This window comes from Physcomitrium patens, chromosome 20 (assembly GCF_059467195.1).
Source record: "Physcomitrium patens ecotype Gransden chromosome 20, ASM5946719v1, whole genome shotgun sequence".
Taxonomy (NCBI): Eukaryota; Viridiplantae; Streptophyta; class Bryopsida; order Funariales; family Funariaceae; genus Physcomitrium; species Physcomitrium patens.
This window is the reverse complement of record NC_143429.1, coordinates 12,318,328-12,337,893: the sequence shown is the minus strand read 5'-3', so window position 1 is coordinate 12,337,893 and position 19,566 is coordinate 12,318,328. Positions and strand designations below refer to the sequence as shown.

At 30.6% G+C, this 19,566-nt stretch overlaps 1 protein-coding gene across 1 annotated transcript; it reads right to left on the bottom strand.

The window, feature by feature from the left end:
- Positions 1-3,054: 3,054 nt before the first annotated feature.
- LOC112273518 (uncharacterized) lies at positions 3,055-7,525 on the bottom strand. Its single transcript, XM_024502411.3, has 8 exons — positions 6,921-7,525; positions 5,698-5,842; positions 5,069-5,237; positions 4,656-4,926; positions 4,218-4,483; positions 3,807-4,016; positions 3,558-3,666; positions 3,055-3,310 (listed from the first exon to the last, which is right to left on the bottom strand). Exons 1-8 carry the CDS (start codon positions 7,069-7,071, stop codon positions 3,246-3,248), a joined length of 1,386 nt encoding a protein of 461 aa, XP_024358179.1. The 5' UTR covers positions 7,072-7,525; the 3' UTR covers positions 3,055-3,245.
- Between the last annotated feature and the right edge of the window lie 12,041 nt (positions 7,526-19,566).

Below are 19,566 nucleotides of genomic sequence, written 5' to 3'. Positions count from 1 at the left end.
AAAAAGATCTTCAAGAGTCGTGATGTTGAATTTTTGGAGTATAAGAATGCTTCTAAGCACTTGGAGATGTATCTAAATGGGAGTAATGGTTTGTTTGTAGACACATCTTGAATTTCAACAAAGAAAGAAAAAGAAGATGATGACATTAATGATGGTGGAAATTCAAATCAAGATGAAGAGCCAAAGAAGGTAGATCATAGTATGCCTATAATTGCTAAAACTAGCAATGAAGACAATGAAGATGTTGAAGATGATGATCATGATGATGAAGAGTACCAATCTTTGAATGTGAAGAAGCAAGTTTTTAGAGAGAAGAAGCTTACAAGAAACCTTAGAATAAAAGAAGATGAAGCTTCATCAAGTGAAAGGAGATATCCTTTGAAAGATAGAAAACAACTTGGTATTTGGTGGAAGAATATCTTTCTTCAAATAAGTGAAGAACATATTAATGTTACATTCTTTGCTAATCTATTAAGTTTGTGTAATGCAATGAAATCCACATATGTTATGAAGTGGAAAAATACCATAAAAAAAGAGTACAAATCACTCATAGAAAATGAAATATGGAAATTGACTTAACTTCTACCAAATCAATCTTTAATCAGTTGTAAGCGGGTGTTTAGAGCCAAAAAGGATACAATAGGTAATATTGTGAGATATAAATTTAGATTGGTTGCCAAAGGCTACTTACAAGTTATTAGTGTTGATTTCAATGAGACATTTGCTTCTATGGCCAAATTCACTACCATCAGAACCATTGTTGCAATTGGAGTAGCAATGGACTTAAAGATGCATCAAATGGATGTGAAGACGATTTTCTTGAATGAAAATCTAAAAGAAGATATTTACATGGAGCAACTTCAAGGATTTGTAGAAGAAGGCAAACAACATCTTGTTTGTAAGTTGAAGAAAGCCTTGTATAGAGTCAAGCAATTTCTAAAGGCATGGTACCAATGCATTGACATATTCTTTGTGAAAGAAAGATTTTTAAGGAGTAAATCTGATCATTCTTTATATGTAATGCAATCAAATGAGTTCATATTAATCTTCATCTTCTAAGTTGATCATTTGATCATTTTAATGAATATTATGAAGATAATAGATTGATTGAAGGCAAAGTTAGAAAAAGAGCATGAGATGAGTGATTTGGAAGAGCTTTAATATTGTTTAGAAGTGGAGTTTGTTAGAAATCATGCTAAAAAGACCATTACAATGAGCCAAAGTAAGTACATTAAAGAAGTATTGAAACAATTCAACATGGAAGAATGTAAGCCTATTTGAACACCTTTGGAGACCAATTTGAAGTTGATGAAGTTCACGGATGAAGAATTTACTGAAGTTGAAGGTGAAATACAAGGTGTTCCATATAAAGCAGTAGTGGATTTACTTATGTATGCAATAATTGGCACAAAGGTGGATCTTGCATATACAGTGAATGTTGAGAGCCAACACATGTCAAATGCCAGATCAATCCATTAGGCAACCATCAAAAAGATCATGAGATATTTAAAAGGAAATTTATATTTCAAATTGTGCGTTGGAGGTGATAGCATTAATTTGTATGGTTATTATGATGCGGATTGGGTTGGAGATGCAAATGATAAAAGATCAACAATAAGATATGTGTTCTTTGTTGGAGTAGGAGCTATTTTGTAGAATTGTAAGAGATAACCAATAATTATAAGATGAAGAATGGAGATAGAGTACATGGCAACAAGCCATGGTACAATGGAAGCAATATGGTTAAGGCAACTTTTGGAAGACATTGGAATATTGCAAATGAAAGCAACTCTAATGGAGTGTCACAATCAAGGATGTCTTACATTTATAAAGAATCCAAAGCATCATTCGAGGACCAAGTACATTGACATTCAATACTACTTCATAAGAGAAAAGATTGAAATGAGAGTGATTGATATGAAGTATTGTGCAATAGAAGACATGTTTGCTAATTTGTTGAAAAAAGTAATAATAAAGGATAGACATCATATATTAACAAAGACATTAGGATTGAAAGCCTTTGACGAATAGCAAAGTAGGAGTGTTAAAATAAATAAGTAAAAATAAAAGTAGAATAAGTCATCTTGTAGAAGATATTAGCTTAAATAAGTTACTATTGATTAAAGGATTGGCTCTTTGTAGGTAAAAAGGTCAAAAGATAAAAATAGATGAAAGGACCAAGGATCTTAAGAATATATAGAATATACTAAAAATATATTTTTATAGTAGATAAGATAATATTAGATAGTCTCGATAGAATGTTGGATGGATATATTCATCAAAGGATGGAAGTTGTCCATTAAGGCAACAACCACCACCTATAAGTAACAAGTGTTTGAAGTGAGAGATATCTTACTCTATACTCTTCGTGTGCAATCTTACTGATGCTAAGTGTTATGACTTTATAATGTTTGTTCTTCAATAAAGAAAAATTAGCAAATTATGGATATAATCTCATTCAATCAATTTATGTAAATTATGTTTCAATAGTAGGATCAACTTGCAAATTGCTACAAGATGTAAAATGTCACAATCATAGTTTTAGAAGTCAATGATAGGTCTATATGAAACCATTGGTTGGTGCAGAATTTCTTGTGCCATCTTGAATCCTAAACCTGATATATTCTATTCCACTAGTGCAATAAGAGAGCATGTATTTTTTTTGTAACTTGCCACAGTTGGCTGCAACTAATGTAACAATGTTCAAGTAAAATTGTTGGACTCATCCATACATTGGTGGTGGTATGCCTTAATATGATCATAAGGCAACAAGTTTGGAATAAAACTTTCCGGAGGAAGCATTTGGAAGACGTTTCCAAATGCTGAAAAAATCATGCATCAAATGAGAAATTCCAAAAGCACAACCATACAATCGAGCAAAGGAAAAAGTTAGAAATTTCAAAATGAAACTTGGCTGATATTCATATCGGAATGCCACCCTTAGAAATTCCCAATTGGGTGGTTGCGGTTGTGATTGATAGACTAGATTTTCTAATGAGCTGCAATACATAGGAACGATTAGACATAAGCTTGAGTATCTTGTAGATTGACAGATACGATTTGAAATGTCCTGAAATGAATTAAGTTCAATACAGATGGGGCTTAAAGCAGCAAAATGTCATTCTACATTTCTACTTCCCACACCCAGTTGTTAACACAAAGCTGGCTTACAGCTGCTACAAAGAAGAAAAAAGAAAACAAAAGAAATTGTACTTCTACAATACCACTCAGGTATTATGTCCGCTTCAAATATTGAGGGGCTCTGCTTCAGTATCACGCAACTTCTCTTCAGCGGAGACGTCCGAATTCCCTGAAGAAACATAAAAGAGGTCCAATCAATTACTGAAACGCCAAACAGAACGTAAAAATGCTCGAGGGATTAGTTCGAACATATCCACCAACACCTAACACAGTTCAAAAACCTACATAGTGGATAACAAGGGATAACAATGCGATTGCGGATGAACGACCCTGCCACTGCCCCGCAATCTCGTGCAAAACTGGCAAAAACTACATCGAAGATACTACACATTGAAGTTGAGGGAAATGACACGTACTATTCCAGTGCTTTTCAGATACAACCCTGAGCCGCCGCTGCAACACTCCTGCCATGCCTAAAAATATAGCACACATCCCGAACATCACACTGATGGGGAAAGCGCTCACCTGGAACAAATGGGAAAAGTGATGAGTTTGACATTGCAAATAATATAAGCACGATAAGTTCACAAAATGAAATTAATTCTTGTTCATACAAAGGAAAGCAGAATGCAAAAAAAAAAGCGGTCGCAGACAGTGTTGCTTACATTATACAGAACAATACACACGAAAATGTTGAGAGGAATTCGGAAGTAGTTCATGATGGTGCTTCTGGAGTCCTCCGGAATATACTGAGATCTCATCTTCATGATGGACGGCCAGAAGATTCCCACACACATCTCAAAAACACAAAAACCGAGCAGATTCATCCGCCCGCCAACAGTCATGGACTCCGATCGTTCATCAGGTAGGAAAAACTGTCATTGCCATGTTCCCCACCAATGTTAGATGACGCCACTTGGACTTTCGTGATTGATCTTATTACCACTACTAAAGTGACATGCACAAACATTCAAATTTGCAGTTTATATGTCCTGAATCAATAAAAACAATTCCAAAAACAAAGGCTCTTCAAAAAAACTGAAGAACACATGTAATGTCTGCTGATGAGGACTCACTTGAATGATGACCGGAAGGCAAAGGGAGCCTGAAGCCACGGCGAACACAACCTGCATGTAGCTCTCAACCCTCAAATTCGGACGTGACATCAGCCGAGATGCTAAGGAGCTTCCTAGCATAGAAGCAAGCATAAAGGTAGCGAAGATGAAGCCGAATGGAATCTTCTGATCATAAGGACTCAATGCTGGTGTCCAGAGGAAAACAAATGTATACATGGAACCTTCGAACAAGGATTGGATAGCACCCAAAAGAGCAATCTTTTCATCTGCATAGCAACATTTACAAGTAAGATCCCAATTCTCACAATATTACAATCACTGCACACAAGCGTCCAGGAGAAATAGAAATCTAAAGCATTAAGATACAAACCATATGTGTTTAAGTACTTGTGGAAGACGAAGAATTACGCTCAGATTCGTCAAGACATTTGATCTTACCAGAAGCAATTGCTGCAGCAGCTTTAGTAAATTGATCAATGATGTTTTTGCCCTCTGCCTGATCGCCATAATTTTCAGGCCAAGTCAACATGATTATGCCCATGCCAACTGCCAACACACACGCTGCAGCGTCGAAAGGAGAAACCGGACCTAAGTTGAAGGTTCCAGCCAGAGTGTTGGCCACAAGTCCAGCAATGATCGCGATCAGACCATTGCCCAAAAAGATAGCTTTGGAGAAAGTCAATGATAACCACTGCGCCTCAAATCCTCTCTGTTTAATGTCACGCAAGAGACGCTATTAGCGGAGGGTGGATCACTGAATTTATTCTCAATAAATCTGAAAGTAAAGCCACAAAGCATCTACTCGAATGTTACACGAAAATCGGAAATTTCTCATAGAGAAATGAGATAACCTTAAAATGCTCAGCCACGAGCCATGACTCAAACGATGAGAAAAGCAATGAGGTAGCGATGCCTCCCAATACTCGACCCAACATCAACACTCTGTACTGTGGAGAATGCTTCGTGAAACAGCTCAGCATGTATGTAATACAGTAGATGACACTCATCCTCTTGCGTCCACTACAAAAGACACATTCAATGCATATCAGCAGAGACCGCCAAGATAACGATATAGAACATAAGCTTAGCTTCTCTTACATTCGACAATACTAATCATGCTGCATTCTTGATCTATATTCATAATACTAAACAGGAACAAATAAACCATACCCTGCACAGAGAATTTTTAGACTCGTTAAATGTAAATAAATAGAACTAAAAAATAAAATAAAATAAAATAAAATAAAATCTAGCCATGAATTCATATGGTAACAGCCACATGCAAATGCAAAAGTGCGCTGATCCTAGGTGGATAAGTAAGTAAACAAGCTCTAAATTATAGGCCTAAATATACGGTACTCATCCTAGAATATCTCCTCAAGGTGAAGATTAAGTACGTTGAATAAATACCTGATTCATTTTTTTAAAAGATTGAAATATTTTTCCCTGATGAAAAGGCGAAGGTAAAATAAATACTTACTATCTATCCGCAAGTGATCCCACAATGGTTCCAAAAAGCATTGAGGAACCAAATCCAGCAATAAACAGCTTGCCAATGTCACCTTTGTCATATCCATAGAAGACGTAAAGAGCGTACACATATGGTCCTTGCAGCCAGTCTCCCGCTGCACACATGAATAAAGTTTTCAATGCATAAATAACGATCTATGAGCTTTGAGCAAATAATCCAAATACTTACTTTGGGTCCCTCTTGAACACGTGAAACGAAACGACAGGGAAAGACGGAGAATCACGCTTAGATTTTCGCTGCCCTAGCTAAATCACAAGCATTCAAAGAAAAAGAGAAGTGAAGGTGCTTCAAACATTAAGACTAAACTGGCAACAACAACAACAACAACAAAAAATGCTGGTTGAATTCTGCAATGTCAACGCAGACCGACCATTACGTAAATACGACTTAGTCAGAGTAAAAATTGGAACAACAAGTTCATTAACAGAAGAAATATACAAGAAAACCGAAGATGTAGAAATCGGACAGGAGTGCTAAATTCTCTATAAAGGCAATATCTGAAGGGCACAATTGATTCAGTCTCAAAATGATGCGGATAAATTCCAATCAGGTAAATTTTAAAATGCTGGAGGTGTACATGAAAGCCACTGCCAGAAGTCACGCCGTCCATTCAGTGGCGAAATCCATGATACTCACATTCTGAAAGGTAAATGATACAAACCCTCACACGAGTACGGGCACGAGTTCCATGATAGGCATCAACTATTAGCCCCAAAACAGAGCCAAGAAATTGGTAAGCAGTGCGGAAGGACTTATTGCATGACCAAAATCTCCTATCGTACATTGCAAGCAACATTTAGGTCAATGAAATGTAACAGCACCACAAAGATAATGAACTTTTCCAAGAAAACAGGTGATCAAGACGCTGTGCAAGCGTCGGCTGAAACTATTTCCATCCCAACACCACGAAAATAGAAAAGCAAGCACTAGATCAATGCCTCACATGGCAAGTTTCAATAAAAACATATTCTTAAGAAAGATGCAATATCTAGAAAGGAACTTCGGCTTCAGCGCCCAACACAAAATTTTACTACATTTTTGAGATTTCACGTGAGAGGACACAAAGCACCAAAATCCAATTGCTAATGAAAAATGAAGCAGGAACTCCTTAGCAGAAAAAGAATTAGGTGAGACAGGGAGACCGAGACGGCATGATCGAGCATTTTTCTTACCCATCATGAGCGAGTAGACCACCAGATAGTTGTTCTTGAATGCATTGAAAGCAGGGGATGTCGTTATCTGGTCCTTTCCCGACTTTCCGAATTCCAAGGCAACCAAGACCATCGCCTGGACTGCAAACACTGCATAGAAGTAGAACTCCATGGCGAAACGATACGCGCCACTCCCGTAAAACCTCCTTTGCACCTACACACTCACCTCCAGCTCCACATGCAGTCACGCACTCTCCTCCTCGCTTCAATGTCCGCAAGATCTGACTCGTCTCTCCTGCTCTCCTTCCAAACTAAGCTCTCAAACACAATGCCACCCGCCTACGGCTATCGAATCTCACGTCCGAAACCTCCACATCAATCTTCACACCCACACGAACCTCTCAACCTCGGATCTGCTCCACCTCCCCGACTCCGTCCCTGCGACGACAACCAGGGCACTGCAACACGTATAGCGAATGCCGCAGGTCACCAAATCGAGCAAATCCAGTCTTAAAAAACCACAGCCGGTAGACGAATATTCGACGATGGCAGGGCACAGATCCGGTTCGTGCTCGACAGAGGCAATGAAGCAGAGATTGCTCTCGACTCCGACTGTCGACAACGGTGCCAAGCTCTCGCAAACCCCTGTTAGAAACCAGGATGTTACGCAGTCACCTGTGGCTGTGCGAGACGAGGGCCCACAGAGCCGCGAACCCTGTTCACATTGCGACGCTGAGACCTTGAAATCCGCAGCACCTGGCAGGAGGGGTAGAATCACCCGAACTAAAAGTGACTTTATCCGAGCGAGGCTTTTATGCCAGGAGATTGCTATTACGGCCCAATGGCGTTCTGTTCAGGGGTCTCATGCAGGTACTGACCTTCGTATGGACCTGCTACACTCTTTCTTCTACAATAGGAAAAATGTTTACTGCAGCATGTCCAGTCAGCAACATAATCCTCTCTCAGGAATTTGACTTGGGTCTCTGTTCATCCTTGATCCACTTGTACTGTTTTTTAATACATATTTCTTGCTTTCTTCAGAGGGGTCAGTTGCATACTCCAAAAAAACTCAGTCTGTGCCCACGACTGAAAGAGAAGTCTACCTGGCAGCCAAATCGCTCAGAAACTCAATTATTTTCCTGGTTTTGCTGGCAATGATTGGGCACCTTTACTCCCCCGGTCCACGTAGGCTTCTTGCTTGCGTGGACAATTGTCCTACGTGGACCCCTGAAACGGACTCAGATGGAAAATTAGTCGTCTACTTCTCAACACTCTTGGTTCTTGTGGAGACATGGGTTGGTGTGTAAATCCAAATAATGAATATAGAACTAATACCCAAAAACCTTTTCAGCATCATTGACCTTCTCAGTTACCACACCAAGGTTCAAGCCTTTGACGTGGACCGTGACCCCCAATTCAAGTATGAGAAGACTATACTATTTATCCAAAAATTAATGTAAAAATTAAAAATGGAAAAAAGAACATTGAATGTGCTATTATAATCATATTAAAATCACGGAGTTAGGACGTTGAGGTGGTTCGCAAACATCGAAGACAAGAAACTCCTCCGATATGTCGATCGTGCCGTGGGATCGAATTCCCTGAAGCTGGTCGCTAATGCTAAGCCTGTAGCAATTGGTTAATTATCTTATGAGCACTGTGACAAAGCCCGCGTGAGTTCGAAATTTTACTAGAAGCCTCCAACAGTGTTACCGCGTGGTAAGTGCACGTTTGAAACAAATCTACGCAGATGAGTGAGATGAACTGAAATAGTTGCTATTTAAACTCCAACACGTGTTTTCATTTATTTTCCTCCATCTAGAGGGGGCAACCAGTTCTGACGTCTGATTTCTGAACAACACTCACTCGGTTTTTCATACATCCACGACATTGTTTTGGTTTGTTTTGATTTGTTTTTTATTTCTTTTCTGATTGTCGGTGTCCACATTGTCTCCCACCATCATACTTTCTTTCTTTTTTACCTATGTTTTTATATTTATTTTCTCCTCCAATACAAGATACAGGTTAGTACAGGAACCCCAGTCAGTTTGAAAGAGGGTGATAAACTTATCTATGAAATTGTTACTGATAAGAGCGAGAAATCACGTTGCCAACCTGGCTTATGTTTGGTCCAATACCAGTACAGCCATTCTCTTATCTGACACAACCATTACACCCATTTCTCGTCACATGTTGAGTTAAAACAGTATTGAGTTCACACATTGAGTTAGAACAGTGTACAATGCTGCTCAGCCATATTCTACCTCCACAGACCATTTTGTTTCGAAAGCAGTTTCTCAATTGGCTAGTATTAATTATTGATAACCATGCCATTATCTCAAAGATATAGGTGCCAAAAGATAGTACTCTTTGGTAGTACCCTGACCAGACTTGCATTCTTACATTTTCTTCGAATTTTGTGTCCAAGTGGACATTGTTTTCCAGTTGAAATATGGTATTTTGACCATCAAGCTAATGGATACTCTTGGGGCAGGGTGAATGTTTGTTTGGAAAAACATGAACTTTTGCTGCCAAGGGCATTAATTTTTTTTCATGGGGACACAAAGAATGAACACTTTTGGCTTGGGCTAAGTTTATTAACCAATCTCCATAGGATGAATCACATGATAAACTTTTTTTTGTGTGTGTGTGTATGTAAATATATATTCTGTATCAAGGTTATTGAATTGATTTAAATAAATCTTAGGTCATTATGGGCATGCCAAAAAAACATTGTCATCCAACTTTCTTGGTTAGTTAATTTATTTTTTATTTATTGTATCATTTTTTCAATGTTTTAAGTTCAAAAATATATAAATATTTATTTAAATGTAATTAGTTGGAGTGGCTAATACTCCCTTTGAATATTAAAGAAATGATTCTCTTAAGATGTAGAATTAAGGTTGAAGCTATTCAAAGTGTTGATTAGGAGAATTTAATCTTATGTTACTTTTATCTGTTAATATTACTATTTATAAATGGTGGCTGTAAATATTACTAGAGTATTTGAAATAACTTATGATAATTACTTAAACTTAAATTATGAAGATTCATGGCTATAAATTTTATTTTTATTTGAACATTTTTTAGAAAATTGTATCAAGACTTTGTCATTGTTAACTAGCCTAGTTACCTCAATATTAGGCCCAAACCAATAAGATTCAAATAGAAAGAAAAATTAAGACCAATACAATCAAAATAGTACCTCAAGGCAGCTTGAAAATATCCAACCTATCTAAGAACTAAACCTCCTTAAAAGAATTACGATCTTTACTGTAAAATATAAGATAGACCAAAAATACTTGGTCCACTTAAGAACAAAATACTCAAGTTAAATAAGATCAAAATAAAATATTAAAGTAGCCCCCATGATCAATTAAGAATAATGTAAGTTTATAATATACTTGAGTTGAAGGATTTTTTTTTTTCTTTTTTCTTTTGGATTTGGTATTTTAGCTATTCTATTGAATTGTATGAACTATTTGGTATAAACTTAATTTTGATTTTGATTTTTTATTACCTCACTTTTTTTTTTACTTATTATATATTTTTTTTATTAATTTGGCTCATAATATTAGTTGGCATATTATTCTTACAACCAAAGTTTTACTTTCAACTTATTTATTTTGATATGAGTTTATTGCTATTAAGTCTTTTTATTGCCATTATTGTATTATGTACAAATTAGCTTAGAAATGAATCATGTATCTAAATATAGAAGAATATCATCTTACCTTGAGGTTAGATTTAAAATCCATAAACAATGCATAAAGTATTTATAAACACTTTTTTGGCAATATTAAACAACTTTTTAAGCTTCTAATTATGCCAAGTACAACTTATCAACCTTAAAAAATTCTAAAAAAAAACTTATCACATTTTAATCACCTTTAAAAAAACCTTGAACAATCTTTAAAAATCCTAATTAAATCTTAATTAAATCCTTATCATTGCTAAAAAATCATAAAATAATATGAAAGAAATATTTTTAAAATATTATAAAAAAATCCTAACTAAATCATAAAGAAATATCAAATAAATTTTAATTGAATCCTAATGAAAATTTAAATAAAACATAATAAAATCCTAGTTAATTCTTATTCAAATCTAAATAAATGTCAAGGATGTGAATCTCACAAAAAAAAAATCTCAATACACTCTTATGTCACTTAAAAAAACTTAAAAATTACTCAAAGTTGATAATATGTTGAACTAGAATGGCAATTAGTAAAGACAAGAAGACTAGAAAGTCTTGAAATAAGACTAACAACTAGAAAAGAATTGATAAGAGTGAAGAGGGCTTCAGTCTTGCCTCCATATATACTATCTAACTAGAAGCTACATAGTGATGTTTTATAGCACCTCCAATATATGTCCAATTTATAAGATACATTGTTGTATTATGTGATGCCTTACTTGAAAATATACCAAGCTTTTGGCTATGGAAGGTAGAAGAAATATTGCAACAACAAGATTTTAATTCTAATAGAATCCTAAATAACTACAATTAAATCTTAAAAATGCTAATCAAGCTTTAATTAAATCTAAAGAAACCTCAAATAAATTACAAAAGAAGCATGAAGAAATCTTTAAAAAATTCAAAAGAAGTATTAAAATAAAATCTAAAATATATCTTAAATAAATTCCAACCAAATCTTAATTTAATTCTAGTTAAAATCCTAGTAGTCTTTACTTAAATCCTAAGTCAAATCCTAACTAAATCCTAAATAAATCCTAAATCCTAACCAATTCCTAAATCCTAAACCAAATCCTAATCAAATTAACCAAATCCTAGGGTAGTTTAAAACCTTAATATCTATCGATTATACCATTGATCTTGCTTAAGATTTTACACACTTTTCAACAACTAAGTTGGCAAAAAGTACACAAAATTTGAAAAAGATCGAACTTACCAAATAGAGGATCAAACCTAAATTCCACTCAAGTGTTGGCGACCCTCCTACTCCAATCTAAATTTTAAACTTCTAATATCTCCTTCTTGAATCATTGAATTGCCTCAAAAATACACTTAAACTATGGAAAATCAAGTCTAATCTCTATACAAAAAAATTTCATTTCAATCCAATTAAAAAATTGGTAAAGATCTTAAAAATATTCATTGACCCTCAAATTCTAATTTCTGAGACCTCAACTTGCAAGAACATTCACACACTTTGATTTAACCATTCGATTGACTTCAAAATTTTCACACACATTAACAACTTGAACACCAACACACTATTCAAAATTCATCTATATATACACCACAAAATTTAAGAAATTCTCAATTTTGTAAACATAATTTTATTTTTTAATATCTAATCCAACTAAGAATATTTCTAACTTTGAAAAGCTCCCAAAAATTAAGTATTAGCTAAATTGACATAAAATCAAAGTTTAAAAATTTCTTTGCAAGTTTTCTCTCAAATTCCACTCTTTGATCTCCCAAAGAACCTTGAAGTTGCTATAGGTGTCCAATTTTGTCTCTCACTGTTTGATTTTGATCCAAGTTGACAACCGGTCTTCTTTGAGTATCAATATTTGATAATTTGAGGTAATTTTTATATAGACCTATTGATAACTTCCTTCTAAATATGTCTATATTAATTACTTACCTCATATACTTTGATTTGAGGCATTTATGTCCCTTCAAAGCAAATAGAAGTTTCTTTTCTAAAATGCAATATTAAGACTAAACCTTTTATTACTTTCCTACTGTTTATCCTTATTTTTCTATTATATCCTTCTATTAGGCTCTTCTATAACAACATCCATATTTTTATTTTTCACCATATAGTCATATTTCCTACATGACAATATGTCCTAACTTGTAAGGCAAGTTTCTAATATGAGTGCCACATTATTAGCTTATACTATAAGCTATCAACATATGTGACATGTGGCTAATTTTTTGGCTAAGTTTTTAATCTACCAATCACCTATAAACATGTATAGAGGTGAAGTTGCATCTATGGAGCTTCTAAGAAGCTTTTTTATAAGATATTATCAAATTGATTTATTTTTATTTATTCATAATATCTACGTAATTATTAGAATAAATATGTATATTTGTAATAATAAATCCTAAAATATTTGAATCAAATCCAAATCAAAATTTAAGTAACTCTTAATGAATCTTTATTAAATTATTAATAAATTCTATAGCAAATTTAAAACCTCAAAAGTTATTAATTTAACTATTAATCTTACTTTAAAAATTTAAACTTTTCAATCTACTAATTAATAATAAACACAAAAATTTTGAAGAAAATTAAATTTACAAATTGGAAGAAATAGCTTTTAATCCACTTGAGTATTTGCCATCTTCCTTCTTTAAACTTAATGGCAATCTTTTAGCATCAATAGGTCTCTTTTGCACCATTTATTTGCACTAAAATTTTGAATAAATATTAAAAATTAAATCAAATATAAGATCAAAAAAATAATTTTAGTCTAATTGGCAAATTGCTCAAAATTATAGAAATCCTCACTAATCTTCACAATCCAATTTTTTAGATCTAAATCAACTTAAATTAAAATTATCTTTGATTTAATTATTTAATTAAGCTTAATATTATAATAAATATTTAATACAACTATGCTCACAAACCTACAAAGTTCTATCTAAAAAAGCTTTTTTTAAATTTCAAATTTTCAAAATTTTTATTTTAGATTTACCAAAAAATTGATGTAATTTATCAAAATGTAATATTTTTTTATTCTAAAAAAATAGAATCACTAAATAAATTCTAACTTTACAAAGCTCTCACAAAATCATTATCTATTCAAATCTTTTAAAATCAACATTCAAAATAATCTTATTAAGTTTGCTTTATAATCCTTATTTTTTATTTATAAAATTTTATACAAAGCCACTATCATAGTTATTAAAAAAAGTGATGTGATATTTGACCATTAGATATTTTTAAAGCCAAATTTAGCTAAAAGATGTCTATATCATCTTTTCAATTGGCCTATTAATTACATTTTTGCCATAAATTACCAATTTGAATTCAATGCTATTACTTCAAAAGTTCTTTTTTGCTATAATATGGCAGAAGGCTTTAGCAAAAAGAAAGAAGCAATACCAATAGCAACAAATAACTTATATTCTTTTAATATAATCAATTTGCTCAACGTATTGATTCTAGTCAATTAAAGTAATAATTTCTTGTCTTCAAGAATAAATCTTTGTGAAAAAAATACTAGTATATAAGTGCCTCTTTAACCTTAAAATCATTAGATTGAATCAAATCAAAGAAGCTAAAATCTACCTATTTAATTTTATTACAGTGTTTAAATTTAAAATTCATCTTTTAAGATACTATTGCTTCTTAATTCTTATTTTATTAATATATGGATATATTTTATTAATATATGGATATATTTATATGATCTCACAAAGATTTCTTTAATATATTCTTTGAATTAGCTAATATCAAATAGACCTCAATCCTTCTATTAATCCTTTCTACTAAGTCCAATACTACATTTATCTTAATTACATAAAGATTATCTATAAAGATATTGATTACCACTTTTGGTATCAAAAAATTTCCATTAATTAACTTAACATATTATCTTTCTTCTATTATTTCTATTCCTAAGAAAATATGATAAACTTTAGACTTATATCAATTTTCTATCTTAATATAGCCATCTAAATAAATTGCTACTCTCTTGTTACATATTCATGTGAGATTAATTAGATATTAAAAGCATAGTTAGAAAAATATTTGTGATTATTTCTAGATAACTTCAATGCTTATAGCTTTGCAAATTCATATCCTAAAATAATAGAGATCTATTTTTTATATGATTAAAAATTTAAATTAAATCTCAACTCAGATAAGTGTAGGTTTTTAATCCATTCCAAACTTATCCTTGGCTATGTCATTTCTAAAGATAATAAGTTCCAAGATTCACAAAAAATGTATGCCTTTATGCTGCTACCAATAACTATCAAAGTTATCTAAGTTTTTATTGGTATTGCCTACATTTGCAGTTATACAAAAGCCATGGCATCAATTACTCACTTTATTCAAAATAAAATTCTTTTCAAATAGATAGAAAATCTCTAAAATAATATTAATACTATTAAATAAAAATATACAAACACTCTTATTTTCATGTATGTTCACTAGGATATAAAATTTTATATCTATATGGATACCTTAGACAAAGTCATTAGTGTTATATTGGCCCAAAATCTACTAGCAATTATGATCAATCTATTCCTTATGCTTCATTCATTTTATCATCTACAAAACAAAAAAAATCATATAACGACTAAAATAAAATATTAGCAATAGTATATGCTATATATAATTTTGGCATTATTTCTTTAGAAATCATTTTATCTTTTATGTCAACTATATGATATTTATGTACTTAATAAATGAACTTTAAGTTTCTACATTATAAGTATAATAACTATTTTTTTTCGGATTTTGATTGTTGTATCATTTATAAACTTAAAAAAATTCATGGTGCTATCAATGATCTATCTTGCATATATTTCAAAGATATATATCTATTTAATTTGAAAAATAATTTTTCTATTTTAAATCTATTTTTTTTAGAATCCAACTAGCTATATTTAATCTTTGATTATCTTTTTATTTGAATATTTATACTTCATATGCTACACAAAGAACAAAAATGTATTGTAAATCAAGAAATATTATTTTTGTTACAATAAAATATCTTTTTTATTTTTTTTAAAAAATAATAAATATTTTGATAAGTTTTTTTATTTTTTTATCTATTTTTATTTCTTTGCTTAATGCCATATCACAATTTTTGCTCTCTATACAAGCCTTTGAAGTGGTCACTTTTTCCAAAAAATAAATTTATAAAAAAAATTACTATTATATATTAGTATCTGATAATGTATACTTATATTTATACATATTTTATATTTTATAATAACTATTAATGATTAGGAATCCATAATAAAGCACTCTTTGCCAAACTTCTTACTATTCTTCTATTAAACTATTTTTTAAAATAAAATTTGGACTTTATTGGATCATTATCAAAAATATTTCAAACAAGATACTAATATTATTTGGTTGCAAGTGACTATGTAATCTATTGGTAGAAGAAAACACTTTTTATGTCAAAATTGCCAAAAAAATAATTTTTATTTTATATAAATCTATTTGTATGCATTACGTATGCTACTTATATATTGTAAGTAACATAGATAGTTATTTTGTCAAAATAGTCATTTTAATTATGGTGGTCAATTTTATTTTTTGGCACAAAAATTTAATTTTATAATAAATACAAGATATTAATTAAGTAAAATCCACAAATAAAATTTTCATTTTTATTTTCCAAAAAATAATCATTAAAAAATCTACCAAATATAATTAATATTTTTTTACAACCTTCTTTACATACAATATAACTTCAAAGATTTTGACATGCTATACTACATTTGAACTAATATAAAACCTTATTTTGTTAATGCCAACCTAATATTTACTTCCTACCATACAATCTACCATATCTCACATGAATATTTTCCATTGCACCTTAGTAACTTGTTTTAATAATTTAGAATTATTAAATAAAAATACATATATTCCTAAAAATATTTTGGTATTTAAAAATAGAATCATGTTACTAAGATGTTCTTCCCAAATCCAAGCTACTATAATTTGATAAAAAATTATATATCATAATTTTTTAAGGATATATATATATATATATATATATATATATTCTCTCAGCAAACTTCAATCCAAATGGTATAATAGATTTTGAATTTAATATATATTTCCAAGTAATATTATCTTTCTAGTTTCCATTAAAAACATTGATCTAAATCATATAATTGACAACATTAATAAACTTAAGTCTTATTATATTTTAGATACATCTTTTATAATATCGAATATTGACAATGATATTGTGGTTGATAAGCTCATATTTGCTGCAACAATAATAATTTCAACACTTTTTATGCATTTAGAGATGGTGCTTACTTTAAAAGTTGCTCATTCTTAGGACAACATAATTTACTTCTTGCTACAAATACCATAAATATACTACGATCTATTTTTTTAATAATTAATATTCAATCTCTATATTTTCTTGTCTTCTTTATCCTTACTTGATAAATGAGATTCGTTTTAGTAGCTTCAAGTCAAAAAATTTCTTTTTTTTGCTTTTATACTTTCTATAATTTTTCTATACTTTATCTTTTATCTTTCTTCTTTCTCTATTGTTATGACTATCTCATAATTTGTGCAGATTCTTACTACTCCAATTGATAATAAAGAGACTAATACTTTGACATATTGTACTAAGTTTACAAAAGAGATTCAACTTTGGCACATATATTATGCTTGCTTATTCAATCTCCTCACACTTTAGGTGGACCATGCCAAGTATGAATCTATAAGAGCTTGTTACATTAATACATTAGAGCTTATTTATTTTTTACAACTTAGATGAAAAACTAAATGTACTTCATTGAATTTTTTTTATATACAATAGTTATCTAAGATTGTTATGTTATTAGAAAAATTAATAATAAAATATTATTAATTAGAAATAATTACAAAAAAATTATTTGTTAAAATACAACTTATATAGATTTGGTCATATTTAGATTTTAAAAGAATTAAATAATTCAAAATAATCAAAATAAAGACATAACTAAATTTGATAAAACAATGACAAGATTTAGGATTTAGGATTTAAGTTAAAGATTACAAAAAAATTATATTATAAGAATAGATACCTACATTAAATAGGAGCCTTGAAAGTATGAAGGCTACCTAAGATAGAAAAAATTCTCTTTTATTTTTTGAACTTAATACTAAGTACTATTTTATTAAAATTGACTTAATTTTTAAGTATAAAGTTTTTGTTTTGGTGATTTTTGTAGCTAATGACAAATTGGTATTTTATTTAAAATAATCTCAAATAATATTGTTTCTTTATGTATTTAGAATTTATCTTAAGACTTTTATTTGATTCTATCTTATTGCAATTATTACTCTCCATCCAACAAATTACTTCTTTTTTGTTAATACTTCTTATTTTATAGGAAAGAAAGTGTTTTTGTTTTTATCTTATATTGTCAACCAATATCTTAGATCCTTCTTAAAATAAGGTTCAAAATGAGATGTCTAAATAAATCTATGGTCAGTATTAAAGGATTTTAAATTCTTTATGCTAAGTCTAGTCTTTTCAGCCATTACAACTTTTTCTATTTTTTTCTCTTCTCCTTCTTAACTTAATTCTTAGACCAAGTTAATCAATTATGTTTTATTTAGATTAGCATTAATTCAAATTTTATTTTATAAAATTATTTTAAAAATATTTCAAACTAAAATAATTTTAAAACTATCAAGTATTCTTTATTAGATCAAAAATATTTTTGATTAAATATTTTTTAATTAAATTATTTTTGCTGGCTACAAATTCTATCAACTTGCAAGCAAAGTCAATTAAGCAGTTTTTTACAATTATGATGAATATCAACTAAAAACCAATGTTTCATTGAATATCACATAAGATTTACTAAAAGACGAAAGTTTTAACAAAGTATTTTTTAAATTATTCCATTTTAAGCATGGCCTATACTATATCAACTACAATTTAGTTTTTTGTTTGACTTTAATAAAAGTTTATTTAACCTACTCTATTCAATTGTAGCATTCATGGTTTAAACAACTCAAAAGAAAAAAATTCATACTTTAAACAATATTTCTTGTTTGTACATACATTAGATTTTAAAATATCTTTATTTTAATTTAGTATTCCTTCAATAAAATTCTCTAGCCTACTTAGGATAAACAAACTATAGACACTATTTTATATAATAAAGATGGTGAGATATTTTTTTGGCTTAATATCATTCTTTTTAAACCAAATCACCAAATAAATAACAAGTGTAAATGTTAACAATTAAAAAACACTTTTTTTCTATTTTACACACACTTTTGTCCAAATAATCTAAAAAGTAAGTTCTAATTATTAAATATGCTATTCTAAGTAAATACCAACACAAGTTTTAATCTTTAAGATAAAAAATGACAATTAGCTCATCAATGGCTTAAAGCATATGCCTCAATTCTACCTTGCTAATGAATCATACCATCTCCAAACCTCCCTCCTTTCTCTTCTACATATAAACAAGATAATTCTTTATTCTAACCAAATGCTTGTCAATATATTTATATTGATTCTATTTTTTAATAAAATATTTTTAAAAATATTATATAAAGAAATTTTAAAATTCAAATCAAACAACTTTATGCCAATATCTATAATTATGAAAAAAAACATCTTTAGTTCTAGCAATATTACAACCATGCCTTGAGCATCCACCCTTAGCTTTAATATTATCCTAACACCATCTAAATTTTTCTACACACTTCCAACTCAAAAGATCTTATAGCACTATTTTATACTTTATCAAATACCATTTAATTTACCGTTTTTAAAATAGTATTTCAATCTTCTCCAATTTCTATCAATTCTAACAACCATGCAAGAATGTTCCTATCTCCAATAAATTTCTTAGCTCCAATGCCCTCACATTAATAACTAAAACCTCACAAATTTCTTTTTATGCTAGCTATACTATAATTCCACCTCAAATAACAAGTGCTTGTGCCTCTAATATGTCATGGATATACATATT